General features: G+C 53.6%; 1 protein-coding gene across 48 annotated transcripts in view; it reads left to right on the top strand.

The window, feature by feature from the left end:
• LOC310902897 (uncharacterized protein) overlaps positions 1–7,272 on the top strand; it is a 38,417-nt gene extending 31,145 nt beyond the window's left edge. For 28 of the 48 annotated variants that reach the window (XR_014587090.1, XR_014587091.1, XR_014587092.1 and 25 more), the window contains 5 exons: positions 26–161; positions 245–4,700; positions 4,790–5,401; positions 5,889–6,122; positions 6,248–6,547. Coding sequence is in view for 1 of the 48 variants with exons in the window: in XM_083845123.1 (XP_083701249.1) it covers positions 257–303; positions 4,790–4,845; positions 5,086–5,132; positions 5,233–5,401; positions 6,072–6,103 (351 nt within the window). In the remaining 47 variants the exon portion in view is untranslated. The other 20 variants (XR_014587062.1, XR_014587070.1, XR_014587083.1 and 17 more) reach the window with 20 other exon arrangements.
• The last annotated feature ends 10,126 nt before the right edge of the window (positions 7,273–17,398 follow it).

The raw sequence follows: 17,398 nt of genomic DNA, 5'->3' as shown, positions 1-17,398 counted from the left end.
GTGTGCTTTTCTCTTGTCTTTGCAGGTGCCTAGTGCAGTCTTGGACAGGGAAATCCCCATGTCACGGAGCAGTGAGGGAAGGTGAGAGTGTTGTGAGCGAGGTCATCCCTTATCGGAAGCGAAGGGAAAGACGTTCAGGTGTTTCCCTCTGAGGGTCTGAGGTGAGGCTGTTTGGGCCAGAGGAGCGGTGTGGCAGGTGGTTGCTTGCAAGCACAGTGGTCATTTTGTCCTCTTGTGTTGCCAGGTGGCATGGGTGATGCTGTCTACTCCTTTTGAGCTTGGATCTGATTTCCAGGTACAGAGGCAAGTGGACTGCTGTTTTAAAATGATAAAATGATAAAATGAACTATGGAGTCACTTCTGTTGTTCTGTTGTTTTCAGATAGCCTACTCAAGTGTGTGATTTTTCCTGTGAGTGATGTTATTTCATGGAATTGGTTTTTCTTTTTTGGCGTGTCATCTGTGGTGCTCCTAGATTTTTCTTCCTATGCAAGTTACTTGCATAGTCAGTTACTTGCTTTGTCATATTGTCCTCTAAATATTCAAAGCTGAAGCAAAAGCCTGGGGATTGTTGCTTCTAGAAACACCCCAGTTCTCTTGTCTGCACTCTGCAAGGTGTTGAGCTGAAAACCAGATGGAAAAATAAAAAAGAAAACCACAGCTGCTGCTTGTCCTGCTCTGTCTACTTTGTTGTTTTTTGCCCCTCCCCTTTCCCAGGTGCTTGGGTTTGGGTGCTGGGCGGGGCCAAATGGTATATGGGCCCCAGGCAAGGCATGAGGGAGCTCCTTCTGCCTGGGCTGCTCTTAGGGGTAAGTGCTTTGTTTTTCCTTCTGTCAGTTGCAGGGTTCTTTGGGTGGGTTGGAGTCTATGGACTGATGCGTACCGGTCTCTACTTGGAAATGCACATCTCTTTGAGGTAAGGGTTCGAAGGATCTGTTGGAGGAAAGCAATCTATATAGTAGGAGCAGGTGCCTTTATTGCATGCAGCTCTTCTTCAGGTGAGTAATTGTTAGAGCGTGTTTCCGGATAGGGTGGTAGTGTTAGCTTGTGTGCTCTAGGTCCCTTAGGATTTTGACAGCTTGATTGGGGCTTCCTGTGAGTCTTGGCCTGTATGTCAAATATTATCCAAGTTCCAGCTGTGGTGGTGAAGTGATGGAGCAGGGTTTAGGAGAACTGGCTCATGGAAGCTCCCTGTGCAAGCATGTATCTGAAAAGAGCAGCAGGAGGCAGGTAAGGTGTAGTCTTTTCCAGGGTTGGGGGCGGTTTGTTGTATTTCTGGAGCTTTTGCCTGTGGTTTGGCTGGCTGTGGAGTCTTTAGACCTTGCAGCCTTCTAGATGTTAAGTGCTTGGAATTGACGTCCTAGAGGTATGTTTAGGAGGGGTTGCTGGCTACCTTGTGTTTGGGAAATGGTGGGGGTACGGTTCCTTGACTGCATAAGCGCAGTATTACCTAGAGAGTGAGCAGGCTCACCTTTTCCATTCGTGAAAGATAAGTCTGTGATCGCAGCGCCGCCCGGGTCGCTTTTCGTGCGGCGCCGCCCGGGGAACATTTGTCTCAGATCGAGCTAACCTGCAGCTGAGGTAAAGGAGCTGGTGCGAGGGAGGTATTGCAGCAGGTACGCTGTGGCTGTGAGGTGCCTCAGGGTGTGCTTTTTCTGTTGTCTCTGCAGGTGCCTAGTGCGGTCATATTTGCCTCATTGGTGCTTTATTCAGCATTTCTCTCCCATCAGGGAGTATCCATTTTCCCTCAGACTTCATGGCTCCTGATTCCTTAAAGAAATCTCTCTTAAAACTTTTTAGTTCTTTCTTAGTTTTCAACAATTCCCTGAATCCTCTCTCGATTTATTCTCCGTTTTCCCTCAGACATTAGGTGCCTTAAATACCTGACTTCTCTTTCTACATATTGTAATTTATTTTTCAATACTCCCAAGCCCTGCTTTCCCAGAAAGTTGAATAGCTTGTTAGTAGCTTCCTTCACAACTGTTTTCTCCTGTCCTGACAATAAACGATCATCCACATTTTGTAACAGAAATTCCTCCTTGGGAGGTTGGAATTGCTCCAAAATCTGTTCTAGAACTTTGCCCAAATTAATCGGTGGCCCTGTAAACCCCTGAGGTAAAACTGTCCATATGTATTGTTGCTTCCGCCCCCACTTCAGAGTCTTTCCAGTCAGAGGTGAATATATCTTTGCTCTCAGGGCCCGAGAGCACTCCATTAATACCACTGTTATTCCAGTCTAACAATTTACTATTTGAATGCCCAATTTCATCATCAAATCCCTTCCCAACAAGTTAGTCCCTGCCTTGGGTACATACAATAATTGCCTAGAGATCATTTTATCCCCTAGTCTCAGCTTGGTATCCCCCAAAGGTGGCACTGTTATCCCAGCCCCCATCTACCCCCATCACTTTTTAGGGTTTCATTAGTTAATTTAATCCCTGATACTTTACAGGCCGGTAATGACCTAGCTGCCCCAGTGTATTGGGTTTGATGGCAAGGTTTGGGGGGGGGCTGCAGTGGCAGCCCCCCACGTGGAGAATCCAGAAACCTCCCCGTAGCAGATAAGGGACAATTTCATCCGGCCCCAGAGGGGCTCACCGCTGCCCAGAGCCAAGCCATGAGCAACACAGTCCGTGCCTCTGTGAGAGCACATCCACGAAAACAAACGAGCAAACAAAAACCTGCTGCTCAACAGCAGCTGGGAGAGCGAGGAGTGAGAAACCTCCCCGCAGACACCAAAGTCAGCACAGAAGGAGGGGGTGGAGGCGCTCCAGGTGCCGGAGCCGAAGCCCCCTGTGGCCTGTGGAGACGCCCCTGGTGGAGCAGGCTGCCCCCCCCCATCCCCCCCCCTTCTCGATACTTGGGAACCTGACCAAACACCACAGCAAATATACCAAAACTTCTAGACTGTTACTTAGATAATGCCTACATCCTCTTTCCCTGCTCATTCAACTTTCCCAACTCATTCAAAAAAACAGCTCTGTCAAACATTACATATCCCACCTTTAACACCTTCAATAACCCTTTTTAACACTTCTTATCTTTCTCCAGCCTGTACTTTCACCAGTCTCAGTCATTAGCCAACTTAATTCCATACCTTTCTCCCTCATCCGATTTTCCTTCTCTCCTCCTTCTTCCACTCCGGATATTCCTACCTGAAGTGGCCAGCCTGCCCACACTTAAAACATCCCATCAAAGCCTGTCTCTGCTAAGATTCAGGCCGCAACACGGGTAGCTTTCCTTGCCTGCCATTCCTTCATCTCTCTTCCTCTCTTTTCCATCCTGGCCCTGACTCCCCCTGAAGATTTCCTTCCTCTTTCTCCAACCCTCTGCCTGACTACTTGCTACACTGTCAATACCATTAGTTTCACTCTGTGCTTTTCCTTCTCATCTCCCCTCTTGACACACACGTTCAGGGCCTCCCACAGGAGGGCCCCCCAGTGACTGTTCACTACATCCCCCCCACCTTCTGGAGCATTTTCTGTGTATCTTGCCAGGCTTCAATCACAAAATGAACTTTCAAGAGCCCTTGGGATACCGGGTCCTCAGGATTCATCCCCAAGTACTTTCTCATTCTGACCCCAAGTCTCTCATATGATTCCTGTGTTGCACACTAAGATTATTCCAGCCAGGATCAGCAAGTGGTTATTTCTGCCTTGCCGGTATTACCCCTGGTCCTGGAGGATGAGTTTTTCCCATTTTTGTATAGCAGCTCTCCTCCTGATCATTCCCATTTCTTTCCCTGTAAACAACATATTTATATACATAATTTCCACCCCCCCCCCCCCCCCCCCCCCCCCGAGTATAAGTTAGGTCCTAGGAAACTCCTAATCTCTCTGCTGGTAAGGAGGGGGGGGAAGTTCACTTAAGAGTATACACAGTTAGTGTTAGTACTGTTAGTATCCGGAAGGCAAAATTCTCAGTACCTCTTCTACCTTGTTTTAATTCTTGCCAGAGCCTAGAGTACGCTCTTCTCTAGGGACAGTGTTAATTGCAGTCCCTGTCTCCTTTCCTGGAGCGGCTGCTGCTGCCACCAGTGCAATATTAGGATTATAGGGAGCATAACTTGGCTCCTCCTCCAAAAAAAAGGAATCTTATCGTTTACACATAAATTTCAAGCCTGAATTTTTATCAGGCCCGTATTTTGGCCAAAATACTGCTGTTTCCTTAATTGGTTCTTTTTGTCTTAGTAATTTATTCTCGATTGCAATGGCGGGCGCCCCACAAGCAGGAGAGCGCACCTACTAGTTCCAAAACACAGTTTATATACTTTTTGATGACAGGACCCTCCCCTGTTTCCCCACTGGAGTGGGTAATCCAGGTTCACAATCTATCTGATGCTTCACAGGCAATGCCTGGCCTTCAGTTTCTGGCCTGTTTTTGAGATGGTAATGTTTCCTCCCCTTATCTGGCTTGACTTAACATTGTGATTTTTACCTGATTGCTCTAAGGAGTCTGGTTGTCTGCATTTTATGAGGTCACCTGCTGAGGTTTCTTATCACTGTAAGCATATCTCAATACCACATTCCTTCCTTCTAAATTATGTAACACTGCAAAAACATTTCTATTCCCACAAGAGTGAGCAGGCTCACCTTTTCCATTCGTGAAAGATAAGTCTGTGATCGCGGTGCCGCCCGGGCGCATTTTCGTGCAGCGCCGCTTGGACACATTTGTCTCAGATGGAGCTAACGAGCAGCTGAGGTAAAGGAGCTGGTGCGAGGGAGGTATTGCAGCAGGTACACTGTGGCTGTGGGGTGCCTCAGGGTGTGCTTTTTCTGTTGTCTCTGCAGGTGCCTAGTGCGGTCTTGGACAGGGAAATCCCCGTGTCACGGAGCAGTGAGGGAAGGTGAGCGTGTTGTCAGCCTGGTCGTCCCTTAACCGAAGTGAAGGGATGTAGTGGGTTTATGTGGCAAGGTTTTGGTAGCAGTGGGCTCTAGGGGTGCCTCCTGTGGGAAGAGTCTAGAAGCTGCCCCACGTTAGGTAAGGGCCCCAGTGCCGAGCGGAGCCAATAAGTGATGTTGTTTGCGTGTCTGTGAGAGCATATTTAAGAAAGGAAAAAAAACAAACCACACGCTGTGCCACACAGCAGCTGGGAGAGCAAGAGGAGTGAGGAACAGCCTTGCAGGCGCCAAGGTCAGTGAATAAGGAGGGGGAGAGGTACTCCAGGCGCCGGAGCAGAAGTCCCCGGCGGCCTGTGGCGAGGACCACGGTGAAGCAGGCTGTCCCCCTGCAGCCCATGGAGTACCATGGTGGAGCAGGGTTCCACGCTGCAGCCGGTGGAGGAGACCACGGTGGAGCAGGTGGACCTGCACTGATGGAGGCTGTGGCCTGTGGAAGACCCCTGCTGGAGCAGATTCCAGGCCGGACCTGTAGACCGTGGAGAGGAGACCACGCAGGAGCAGGTGAGCTGGCAGGAGCTGCTGCCCGTGGGGGACCCAGGTTGGAGCAGTTTGCTCCTGAGGGATGGACCCCGTGGTATGGACCTACATCTGGAGCAGTTCTTGAAAAGCTGCTGCCTGTGGGCAGCCCACACCAGATCAGTTCACCAAGGACTGTATCCTGTGGGAGGAACCCCACAGCACAGGGGATGAGGGCGTCTGAGAAGGAGTGGCGGCGAAGAAGCGCTATAGGCTGACCATAAACACCGGTCACCTGCACCGCTGGGGGGGAGAAGGTGGAAGAGGGTGGTTGTGGGGGGAAGGTGCTTTTGGTTGCTTTCCTTCGTTTCTCGCTTCTGTAGGTTGTGTAGTAATAAGCAATAAATCTTACTATCTTCCTATGCTGAGCGTGTTTTGCCCGTCACGATATTTACTGTGTGACCTCCTCTCCTCGTCCTTATCTCAACCCTTGAGCCCTTTTCATCATATTTTTTCCCTGTTATTCTTTGAGGATGGGGAGTGAGAGAGTGATTGTGGTGGAGCTCGGTTGCCAACCCCAGTAAAACTACCCCAGGGGAAGACGTTCAAGTGTTTCCCTCTGAGGGTCTGAGGTGAGGCTGTTTGGGCCAGAGGAGCGGTGTGGCAGGTGGTTGCTTGCAAGCACAGTGGTCATTTTGTCCTTTTGTGTTGACAGGTGGCATGGGTGATGCTGTCTACTCCTTTTGAGCTTGGATCTAATTTCCAGGTACAGAGGCAAGTGGACTGCTGTTTTAAAATGATAAAATGAACTATGGAGTCACTTCTGTTGTTGAGGGATGGGTGCTAATGGTGGCAGCTGAATGCTTATCTTCTGTGTTTTTCTTTGTTCAGGCGGAAACGCAGTGTGCGATACAGGATGTCATGGCCCGAGCTGCCTCTGGAGTGACTCTGGTGGGCGATGAAGAGATGTAGCAGTTGCTTTTGGGGTGCGGTTGTCACTGCAGTTATTTTACGACATCAAATAGAGTAAAATTCCAGTTTGCCTTTTCGAGGTGCTGTAAGTGGCTAAAGAGAACAGATGGAAGCATCTGCTCTGTGGGGTAGGTAAGCTGCTGAGGTAAAGGAGGGGATGAGAGTAACTGACCTAAGTGTGCTGTGGCTTTTGGTGCTGTGGTTGCTTTCTCTTCTGTTTCTCAGGTGCCACAGGCAAGGTGGACTGTGATAGTCTTCAGAATAGGAGCAAAGCAGGTCACTTGAATGCTGCCTGGTTCGTGAGAAAGGGGTTGTAGAGGAGAGAAGCTTTCAACATGCAAAGCTGAAGCAAAAGCATGGGCATTGCTGCTTCTAGAAACACCCCAGTTCTCTTTTCTGCACTCTGCATGGTGTTGAGCTAAAATCCAGATGAAAAAAACAAACTCGATAAAGATATTAAAGAGGACTGGCCCCAGCACTGAGCCCTGGGGGACTCCACTAGTAACCGGCCTCCAACTGGATTTGGCTCCATTCACCACTACGAGTTGGGCCCGGCCATCCAGCCACTTTTTAACCCAACAAAGCGTATGCCAGTCCAAGCCACGAGCGGCCAGTTTCTTGAGGAGAATGCTGTGGGAAACGGTGTCAAAAGCCTTACTGAAGTCAAGGTAGATCACATCTACAGCCTTCCTCTCATCCACCAAGCGCGTCACGTGGTCATAGAAGGAGATCAGGTTCAGACTTTTCTTCCTATGCCAAAAGAAAGGTTTAAGCCAATGCCAGCTGAAAAAGATCAGTTACTTGCTTGGTCATATTGTCCTCTCAATATTCAAAGCTGAAGCAAAAGCCTGGGGATTGTTGCTTCTAGAAACACCCCAGTTCTCTTGTCTGCACTCTGCATGGTGTTGAGCTGAAAATGAGATGAAAAATAAAAAAAGAAAACCGCAGCTGCTGCTTGTCCTGCTCTGTCTACTTTGTTGTTTCTTGCCCCTCCCCTTCCCCAGGTGCTTGGGTTTGGGTGCTGGGCGGGGCCAAATGGTATATGAGCCCCAGGCAAGGCCTGAGGGAGCTCATTCTGCCTGGGCTGCTCTTAGGGGTAAGTGCTTTGTTTTCTCTTCTGTCAGTTGCAGGGTTCTTTGAGTGGGTTGGAGTCTATGGACTGATGCGTACCGGTCTCTACTTGGAAATGCACATCTCTTTGAATCACAGAATCGTCTAGGTTGGAAGAGACCTCCAAGATCATCTAGTCCAACCTCTGTCCTAACACTAACAAGACCTCCACTAAACCATATCACTAAGGGCTACATCTAAATGTCTTTTAAAGATCTCCAGGGATGGCGACTCAACCACCTCCCTGGGCAGTCCATTCCAATGCCTAACAACCCTTTCAGTAAAGAAGTTCTTCCTAACATCCAACCTCAACCTCCCCTGGTGTAACTTTAGCCCATTCCCCCTCGTTCTGTCACCAGGCACGTGGGAGAATAGACCAACCCCCACCTCTCTACAGCCTCCTTTAAGGTACCTATAGAGAACAATAAGGTCACCCCTGTGCCTCCTCTTCTTCAGGCTAAACAACCCCAGCTCCCTCAGCCGCTCCTCGTAAGACTTGTTCTCCAGACCCCTCACCAGCTTCATTGCCCTTCTCTGGACTCTCTCAAGTACCTCCATGTCCTTCTTGTAGCAAGGGGCCCAAAACTGAACACAGTACTCGAGGTGCGGCCTCACCAGAGCCGAGTACAGGGGGACAATCACTTCCCTAGACCTGCTGGCCACACTGCTTCTTATACAGGCCAGGATGCTGTTGGCCTTCTTGGCCACCCGAGCACACTGCTGGCTCATATTCAGCCGACTATCAACCAGTACTCCCAGGTCCTTCTTGGCCAGGCAGCTTTCCAACCATTTGTCTCCCAGCCTGTAGCGCTGCTTGGGGTTGTTAGGCCCCAGGTGCAGGACCTGGCACTTGGCCTTGTTGAACTTCATACAGTTGACCTCAGCCCATCGGTCCAGCCTATCCAGATCCTCCTGCAGAGCCTGCCTTCCCTCGAGCAGATCGACACACGCACCTAGCTTGGTGTCATCTGCAAACTTACTGAGGGTGCACTCGATCCCCTCATCCAGGTCGTCGATAAAGATATTAAAGAGGACTGGCCCCAGCACTGAGCCCTGGGGGACTCCACTAGTAACCGGCCTCCAACTGGATTTGGCTCCATTCACCACTACGAGTTGGGCCCGGCCATCCAGCCACTTTTTAACCCAGCAAAGCGTACGCCAGTCCAAGCCACGAGCGGCCAGTTTCTTGAGGAGAATGCTGTGGGAAACGGTGTCAAAAGCCTTACTGAAGTCAAGGTAGACCACATCCACAGCCTTCCCCTCATCCACCAAGTGTGTCACTTGGTCATAGAAGGAGATCAGGTTCATCAAGCAGGACTTACCTTTCATAAACCCATGCTGACTGGGCCTGATCGCCTTGTTGCCCTGCAAGTGTCGTGTGATGGCATTCAAGATAATCTGCTCCATGAGCTTCCCTGGCACTTGAGGTCAAGCTAACAGGCCTATAGTTCCCCAGGTCTACCCTCCGGCCATTCTTGTAGATGGGCGTCACATTTGCTAGCTGCCAGTTGACTGGGACCTCCCCTGATAGCCAGGACAGCCGATAAAAAAATGGAAAGTGGCTTGGCCAGCTCCTCTGCCAGTTCGCTCAATACCCTCGTGTGGATACCATCCGGCCCCATCGACTTGCGTAAATCCAAGTGTTGTAGCAGGTCACATTCATGGCCTTTTGGCCTTTGTGGACCTGAGGGTGTGTTTTTTTCTGGCTCTGGTCTCTGTGCTTGAGACCTCTGCAAGGAGCTGTACTGTGTTTGCGTGTCCATCACGGGCGTGACCTTCTCTCTCTTTCTTGTAGGCCTTGTCATGGGCACGGACTAAGCTGGAAACTTGAAAGAGGCACGAGGGTGAGTGGATGGCAGTGTGGGCCCTGAGTTGGTGGGTGGATTGTTAGTCTGTTTGGCCTGTCGGGCAGGCTTTGCAAGCACTTGTGACAGCATTGTGCATCTCCTGCCATGTTCCTGAGGGGCGTCAGCGGGTCCAGTTCCTGAAATGCTGACCCATCAGCATAGCCTCTTGGTTTTCAGGTGGCCTACTCAAGTGTGTGATTTTTCCTGTGAGTGATGTTATTTCATGGAATTGGTTTTTCTTTTTTGGCGTGTCATCTGTGGTGCTCCTAGATTTTCCTTCCTGTGTAAAGGAAAGGTTTAATGCCAGCTGAAGATGATCAGTTACTTGCTTGGTTGTATGGTCCTCTCAATATTCAAAGCTGAAGCAAAAGCCTGGGGATTGTTGCTTCTAGAAACACCCCAGTTCTCTTGTCTGCACTCTGCATGGTGTTGAGCTGAAAACCACATTAAAAAAAAGAAACACAGCTGCTGCTTATCCTGCTCTCTACTTTGTTGTTTCTTGCCCCTCCCCTTTCCCAGGTGATTGGGTTTGGGTGCTGGGCGGGGCCAAATGGTATATGAGCCCCAGGCAAGGCCTGAGGGGGAGCTCATTCTGCCTGGGCTGCTCTTAGGGGTAAGTGCTTTGTTTTTCCTTCTGTCAGTTGCAGGGTTCTTTGGGTGGGTTGGAGTCTATGGACTGATGTGTACCGGTCTCTACTTGGGAATGCACATCTCTTTGAGGTAAGGGCTAGAAGGATCTGTTAGAGGAAAGCAATCTATAGAGTAGGAGCAGGTGCCCTTATTGCATGCAGCTCTTCTTCAGGTGAGTAATTGTTAGAGCGTGTTTCCGGATAGGGTGGTAATGTTAGCTTGTGTGTTCTAGGTCCCTCTAGGATTTTGACAGCTTGATTGGGGCTTCCTGTGAGTCTTGGCCTGTATGTCAAATATTATCCAAGTTAGAGCTGTGGTGGTGAAGTGATGGAGCAGGGTTTAGGAGAACTGGATCCTGGAAGCTCCCTGTGCAAGCATGTATCTGAAAAGAGCAGCAGGAGGCAGGTAAGGTGTAGTCTTTTCCAGGGTTGGGGGTGGTTTGTTATATTTCTGGAGCTTTTGCCTGTGGTTTGGCTGGCTGTGGAGTCTTTAGACCTTGCAGCCTTCTAGATGTTAAGTGCTTGGAATTCACATCCTACAGGTATGTTTTAGGAGGGGTTGCTGGCTACCTTGTGTTTGGGAAATGGTGGGGCACGGTTCCCTTTTTGGGGTTCTATTTTAATCTCTAGGTATATCAAGGCATTTGCGTAACTGTGCAGAGGATTCCCAAAGAGCCTCAGTATGCATGGCAAGGGCCTTGACTGCATAAGGGCAGTATGAGGAAGAGACTGAGCAGGGTCACCTTCCTCATCTGTAGAGGATAAGTCTGGGATTAGCCTTGCAGGGGCTGCTGTGCGTTCCTGGCCTTTTGGCCTTTGTGGACCTGAGGGTGGTTTTTTTCTGGCTCTGGTCTCTGTGCTTGAGACCTCTGCAAGGAGCTGTACTGTTTGCGCGTCCATCATGGGCGTGGCCTTCTCTCTGGTTCTTGTAGGCCAGGTCATGGGCATGGACTAAGCTGGAAACTTGAAAGAGGCACGAGGGTGAGCGGATGGATGGCAGTGTGGGCCCTGAGTTGGTGGGTGCATTGTGTTAGTCTGTTTGGCCTGTCGGGCAGGCTTTGCAGGCACTTGTGACAGCATTGTGCATCTCCTGCCATGTTCCTGAGGGGCGTCAGCGGGTCCAGTTCCTGAAATGCTGAGCCATCAGCATAGCCTTTTTGTTTTCAGATAGCCTACTCAAGTGTGTGATTTTTCCTGTGAGTGATGTTATTTCATGGAATTGGTTTTTCTTTTTTGGTGTGTCATCTGTGGTGCTCCTAGATTTTTCTTCCTGTGCAGAAAGAGAGCTTTAATGCCAGCTGAAGAAGATCAGTTGCTTGCTTGGTTGTGTGGTCCTCTCAATATTCAAAGCTGAAGCAAAAGCCTGGGGATTGTTGCTTCTAGAAACACCCCAGTTCTCTTGTCTGCACTCTGCATGGTGTTGAGCTAAAAGCCATATGGAAAAAAAAAAACCCACACCTGTTGCTTGTCCTGCTCTGTCTACTTTGTTGTTTTTTGCCCCTCCCCTTTCCCAGGTGATTGGGTTTGGGTGCTGGGCGGGGCCAAATGGTATATGAGCCCCAGGCAAGGCATGAGGGGGAGCTCATTCTGCCTGGGCTGCTCTTAGGGGTAAGTGCTTTGTTTTTCCTTCTGTCAATTGCAGGGTTCTTTGGGTGGGTTGGAGTCTATGGACTGATGTGTACCGGTCTCTACTTGGAAATGCACATCTCTTTGAGGTAAGGGCTAGAAGGATCTGTTAGAGGAAAGCAATCTATAGAGTAGGAGCAGGTGCCCTTATTGCATGCAGCTCTTCTTCAGGTGAGTAATTGTTAGAGCGTGTTTCCGGATAGGGTGGTAATATTAGCTTGTGTGTTCTAGGTCCCTTAGGATTTTGACAGCTTGATTGGGGCTTCGTGTGAGTCTTGGCCTGTATGTCAAATATTATCCAAGTTAGAGCTGTGGTGGTAAAGTGATGGAGCAGGGTTTAGGAGAACTGGATCCTGGAAGCTCCCTGTGCAAGCATGTATCTGAAAAGAGCAGCAGGAGGCAGGTAAGGTGTAGTCTTTTCCAGGGTTGGGGGTGGTTTGTTATATTTCTAGAGCTTTTGCCTGTGGTTTGGCTGGCTGTGGAGTCCAGAGAGTGCACTGGCACCACTGGGGATGCACCCCCGTGGCTCTAGAGAGTGCACTGGCACCACTGGGGATGCACCCCCGTGAGTCCAGAGTGTGCACTGGCACCACTGGGGATGCACCCCCGTGAGTCCAGAGTGTGCACTGGCACCACTGGGGATGCACCCCCGTGAGTCCAGAGAGTGCACTGGCACCACTGGGGATGCACTGCAGTGAGTCCAGAGAGTGCACTGGCACCACTGGGGATGCAGTGCAGTCAGTCCAGAGAGCGCACTGGCCCCACTGGGGATGCACTGCAGTGAGTCCAGAGAGTGCACTGGCCCCACTGGGGATGCACTGCAGTGAGTCCAGAGAGTGCACTGGCACCGCTGGGGATGCAGTGCAGTGAGTCCAGAGAGTGCACTGGCACCGCTGGGGATGCAGTGCAGTGAGTCCAGAGAGTGCACTGGCACCGCTGGGGATGCAGTGCAGTGAGTCCAGAGAGCGCACTGGCACCGCTGGGGATGCAGTGCAGTGAGTCCAGAGAGCGCACTGGCACCGCTGGGGATGCAGTGCAGTGAGTCCAGAGAGCGCACTGGCACCGCTGGGGATGCAGTGCAGTGAGTCCAGAGAGCGCACTGGCACCGCTGGGGATGCAGTGCAGTGAGTCCAGAGAGCGCACTGGCACCGCTGGGGATGCAGTGCAGTGAGTCCAGAGAGCGCACTGGCACCGCTGGGGATGCAGTGCAGTGAGTCCAGAGAGCGCACTGGCACCGCTGGGGATGCAGTGCAGTGAGTCCAGAGAGCGCACTGGCACCGCTGGGGATGCAGTGCAGTGAGTCCAGAGAGCGCACTGGCACCGCTGGGGATGCAGTGCAGTGAGTCCAGAGAGCGCACTGGCACCGCTGGGGATGCAGTGCAGTGAGTCCAGAGAGCGCACTGGCACCGCTGGGGATGCAGTGCAGTGAGTCCAGAGAGCGCACTGGCACCGCTGGGGATGCACTGCAGTGAGTCCAGAGAGCGCACTGGCACCGCTGGGGATGCACTGCAGTGAGTCCAGAGAGCGCACTGGCACCGCTGGGGATGCACTGCAGTGAGTCCAGAGAGCGCACTGGCACCGCTGGGGATGCACTGCAGTGAGTCCAGAGAGCGCACTGGCACCGCTGGGGATGCACTGCAGTGAGTCCAGAGAGCGCACTGGCACCGCTGGGGATGCACTGCAGTGAGTCCAGAGAGCGCACTGGCACCCCTGGGGATGCAGTGCAGTGAGTCCAGAGAGCGCACTGGCACCCCTGGGGATGCAGTGCAGTGAGTCCAGAGAGCGCACTGGCACCCCTGGGGATGCAGTGCAGTGAGTCCAGAGAGCGCACTGGCACCCCTGGGGATGCACTGCAGTGAGTCCAGAGAGCGCACTGGCACCCCTGGGGATGCACTGCAGTGAGTCCAGAGAGCGCACTGGCACCCCTGGGGATGCACTGCAGTGAGTCCAGAGAGCGCACTGGCACCCCTGGGGATGCACTGCAGTGACTCCAGAGAGCGCACTGGCACCACTGGGGATGCACTGCAGTGACTCCAGAGAGCGCACTGGCACCACTGGGGATGCACTGCAGTGACTCCAGAGAGCGCACTGGCACCACTGGGGATGTACTTCAGTGAGTCCAGACAGTGCACTGACACAACTGGGGATGTAGTGCAGTGAGTCCAGAGAGTGCAATGGAACCACTGGGGATGCACTGCAGTGAGTCCAGAGAGTGCACTGGCACCACTGGGGATGCAGTGCAGTGAGTCCAGAGAGTGCACTGTCACCACTGGGGATGCACTGCAGTGAGTCCAGAGAGTGGGCTGGCACGACTGGGGATGCACTGCAGTGAGTGCAGGGGGTTCCGTGGGACCACTTGGGATGCACTGCAGTGAGTCCAGAGGTGCACTGGCACCAATGGGGATGCACTGCAGTGAGTCCAGAGGTGCACTGGCACCACTGGGGATGCACTGCAGTGAGTCCAGAGAGCGCAATGGCACCAGTGGGGATGCACAGCAGTGAGTCCAGAGAGCGCACTGGCACCACTGGGGATGCAGTGCAGTGAGTCCAGAGAGTGCACTGGCACCACTGGGGGTGCATGGCAGTGACTCCAGAGAGTGCACTGGCACCACTGGGGATGCAGTGCAGTGAGTCCAGAGAGTGCACTGGCACCACTGGGGATGCACCCCGGTGACTCCATAGAGTGCACTGGCACCACTGGGGATGCACTGCAGTGAGTCCAGAGAGTGCACTGGCACCACTGGGCATGCAAACCGGCGAGTCCAGAGAGTGCACTGGCCCCACTGGGGATGCACTGCTGTGAGTCCAGAGAACGCACTGGCACTATTGGGGATGCACTGCAGTGAGTCCAGAGAGTGCACTGGCACCACTGGGGATGCACAGCAGTGAGTCCAGAGAGCGCACTGGCACCACTGGGGATGCACTACAGTGAGACCAGAGAGTGCACTGGCACCATTGGGGATGCAGTGCAGTGAGTCCAGGGAGTGCACTGGCACCACTGGGGATGCAGTGCAGTGAGTCCAGGGAGTGCACTGGCACCACTGGGGATGCAGTGCAGTGAGTCCAGGGAGTGCACTGGCACCACTGGGGATGCAGTGCAGTGAGTCCAGGGAGTGCACTGGCACCACTGGGGATGCAGTGCAGTGAGTCCAGGGAGTGCACTGGCACCACTGGGGATGCAGTGCAGTGAGTCCAGGGAGTGCACTGGCACCACTGGGGATGCAGTGCAGTGAGTCCAGGGAGTGCACTGGCACCACTGGGGTTACACGCCGGTGAGTCTAGAGAGTGCACTGGCACCACTGGGGATGCACTGCAGTGAGTCCAGAGAGTGCACTGGCACCACTGGGGATGCACTGAAGTGAGTCCAGAGAGTGCACTGGCACCACTGGGGATGCACTGCAGTGACTCCAGAGAGTGCACTGGCACCACTGGGCATTCACCGCGGTGAGTCCAGAGAGTGCACTGGCACCACTGGGGATGCAGTGCAGTGAGTCCAGAGAGTGCACTGGCACCACTGGGGATGCAGCCCGGTGACTCCAGAGAGTGCACTGGCAGCACTGGGGATGCACTGCAGTGAGAACAGGGAGTGAACTGGCACCACTGGGGATGCACTGCAGTGACTCCAGAGAGTGCACCGGCATTGCTCGCGAAGCACTGCAGTGAGTCCAGAGAGTGCACTGGCACCACTGGGGTTACAACCCGGTGTGTCCAGAGAGTGCACTGGCACCACTGGGGATGCACTGCAGTGAGTCCAGAGAGTGCACTGGCACCACTGGGGATGCACCCCGGTGAGTCCAGAGAGTGCACTGGCACCACTCGGGATGCACTGCAATGAGTCCAGAGAGTGCACTGGCACCACTGGGGATGCACTGCAGTGACTCCAGAGAGTGCACTGGCACCACTGGGGATGCACCCCGGTGAGTCCAGAGAGTGCACTGGCACCACTCGGGATGCAGTGCAGTGAGTCCAGAGAGTGCACTGGCACCACTCGGCATGCACCCCGGTGAGTCCAGAGAGTGCACTTGCACCACTGGGGATGCACTGCAGTGAGTCCAGAGAGTGCACTGGCACCACTGGGGATGCACTGCAGTGAGTCCAGAGAGCGCACTGCCACCACTGGGGATGCACTGCAGTGAGTCCAGATAGCGCACTGCCACCACTGGGGATGCAGTGCAGTCAGTCCAGAGAGTGCACTGCCACCACTGGGGATGCACCCCGGTGAGTCCAGAGAGTGCACTGGCACCACTGGGGACGCAGTGCAGTGAGTCCAGAGAGTGCACTGGCACCACTGGGGACGCAGTGCAGTGAGTCCAGAGAGTGCACTGGCTCCACTGGGGTTGCAGTGCAGTGAGTCCAGAGAGTGCACTGGCACCACTGGGGACGCAGTGCAGTGAGTCCAGAGAGTGCACTGGCACCACTGGGGATGCACTGCAGTGAGTCCAGAGAGTGCACTGCCACCACTGTGCATGCACCCCGGTGAGTCCAGAGAGTGCACTGGCACCACTGGGGATGCACTGCAGTGAGTCCAGAGAGTGCACTGGCACCACTGGGCATGCACCCCGGTGAGTCCAGAGAGTGCACAGGCACCACTGGGGACGCAGTGCAGTGAGTCCAGAGAGTGCACTGGCACCACTGGGGATGCACCCCGGTGAGTCCAGAGAGTGCACTGGCACCACTGGGGATGCAGTGCAGTGAGTCCAGAGAGTGCACTGGCACCAGTGGGGATGCAGTGCAGTGAGTCCAGAGAGTGCACTGGCACCACTGGGGATGCACTGCAGTGAGTCCAGGGAGTGCACTGGCACCACTGGGGATGCACTGCAGTGAGTCCAGAGTGTGCACTGGCACCACTGGGGATGCACTGCAGTGAGTCCAGAGTGTGCACTGGCACCACTGGGGATGCACTGCACTGAGTCCAGAGTGTGCACTGGCACCACTGGGGATGCACTGCAGTGAGTCCAGAGAGTGCACTGCCACCACTGTGCATGCACCCCGGTGAGTCCAGAGAGTGCACTGGCACCACTGGGGATGCACTGCAGTAAGTCCAGAGAGCGCACTGGCACCAGTGGGGATGCACTGCAGTGAGTCCAGAGAGTGCACTGGCACCACTGGGGATGCACCCCGGTGAGTCCAGAGAGTGCACTGGCACCACTGGGGATGCACTGCAGTGAGTCCAGAGAGTGCACTGGCACCACTGGGGATGCACCCCAGTGAGTCCAGAGAGTGCACTGGCACCACTGGGCATGCACTGCAGTGAGTCCAGAGAGTGCACTGGCACCACTGGGGATGCACTGCGGTGAGTCTAGAGAGTGCACTGGCACCACTGATGATACACCCCGGTGAGTCCAGAGAGCGCACTGGCACCACTGGGGATGCACTGCAGTGAGTCCAGAGAGCGCACTGGCACCACTTGGGATGCACCCCTGTGAGTCCAGAGAGTGCACTGGCACCACTGGGGATGCACTGCAATGAGTCCAGAGAGTGCACTGGCACCACTGGGGATGCACTGCAGTGACTCCAGAGAGCGCACTGGCACCACTGGGGATGCACTGCAGTGAGTCCAGAGAGCGCACTGGCACCACTTGAGATGCACCCCCGTGAGTCCAGAGAGTGCACTGGCACCACTGGGGATGCACTGCAATGAGTCCAGAGAGTGCACTGGCACCACTGGGGATGCACCCCGGTGAGTCCAGGGAGTGCACTGGCACCACTCGGGATGCACTGCAGTGAGTCCAGGGAGTGCACTGGCACCACTGGGGATGTACTGCAGTGAGTCCAGAGAGTGCACTGGCACCAGTGGGGATGCACCCCCGTGAGTCCAGAGAGTGCACTGGCACCACTGGGGATGCACTGCAGTGAGT

Source organism: Anser anser (assembly GCF_964211835.1).
Source record: "Anser anser genome assembly, chromosome: 7".
NCBI lineage: Eukaryota > Metazoa > Chordata > Aves > Anseriformes > Anatidae > Anser > Anser anser.
The sequence above is the reverse complement of the archived record's forward strand: the minus strand, read 5'-3'. Positions and strand labels throughout refer to the sequence as shown.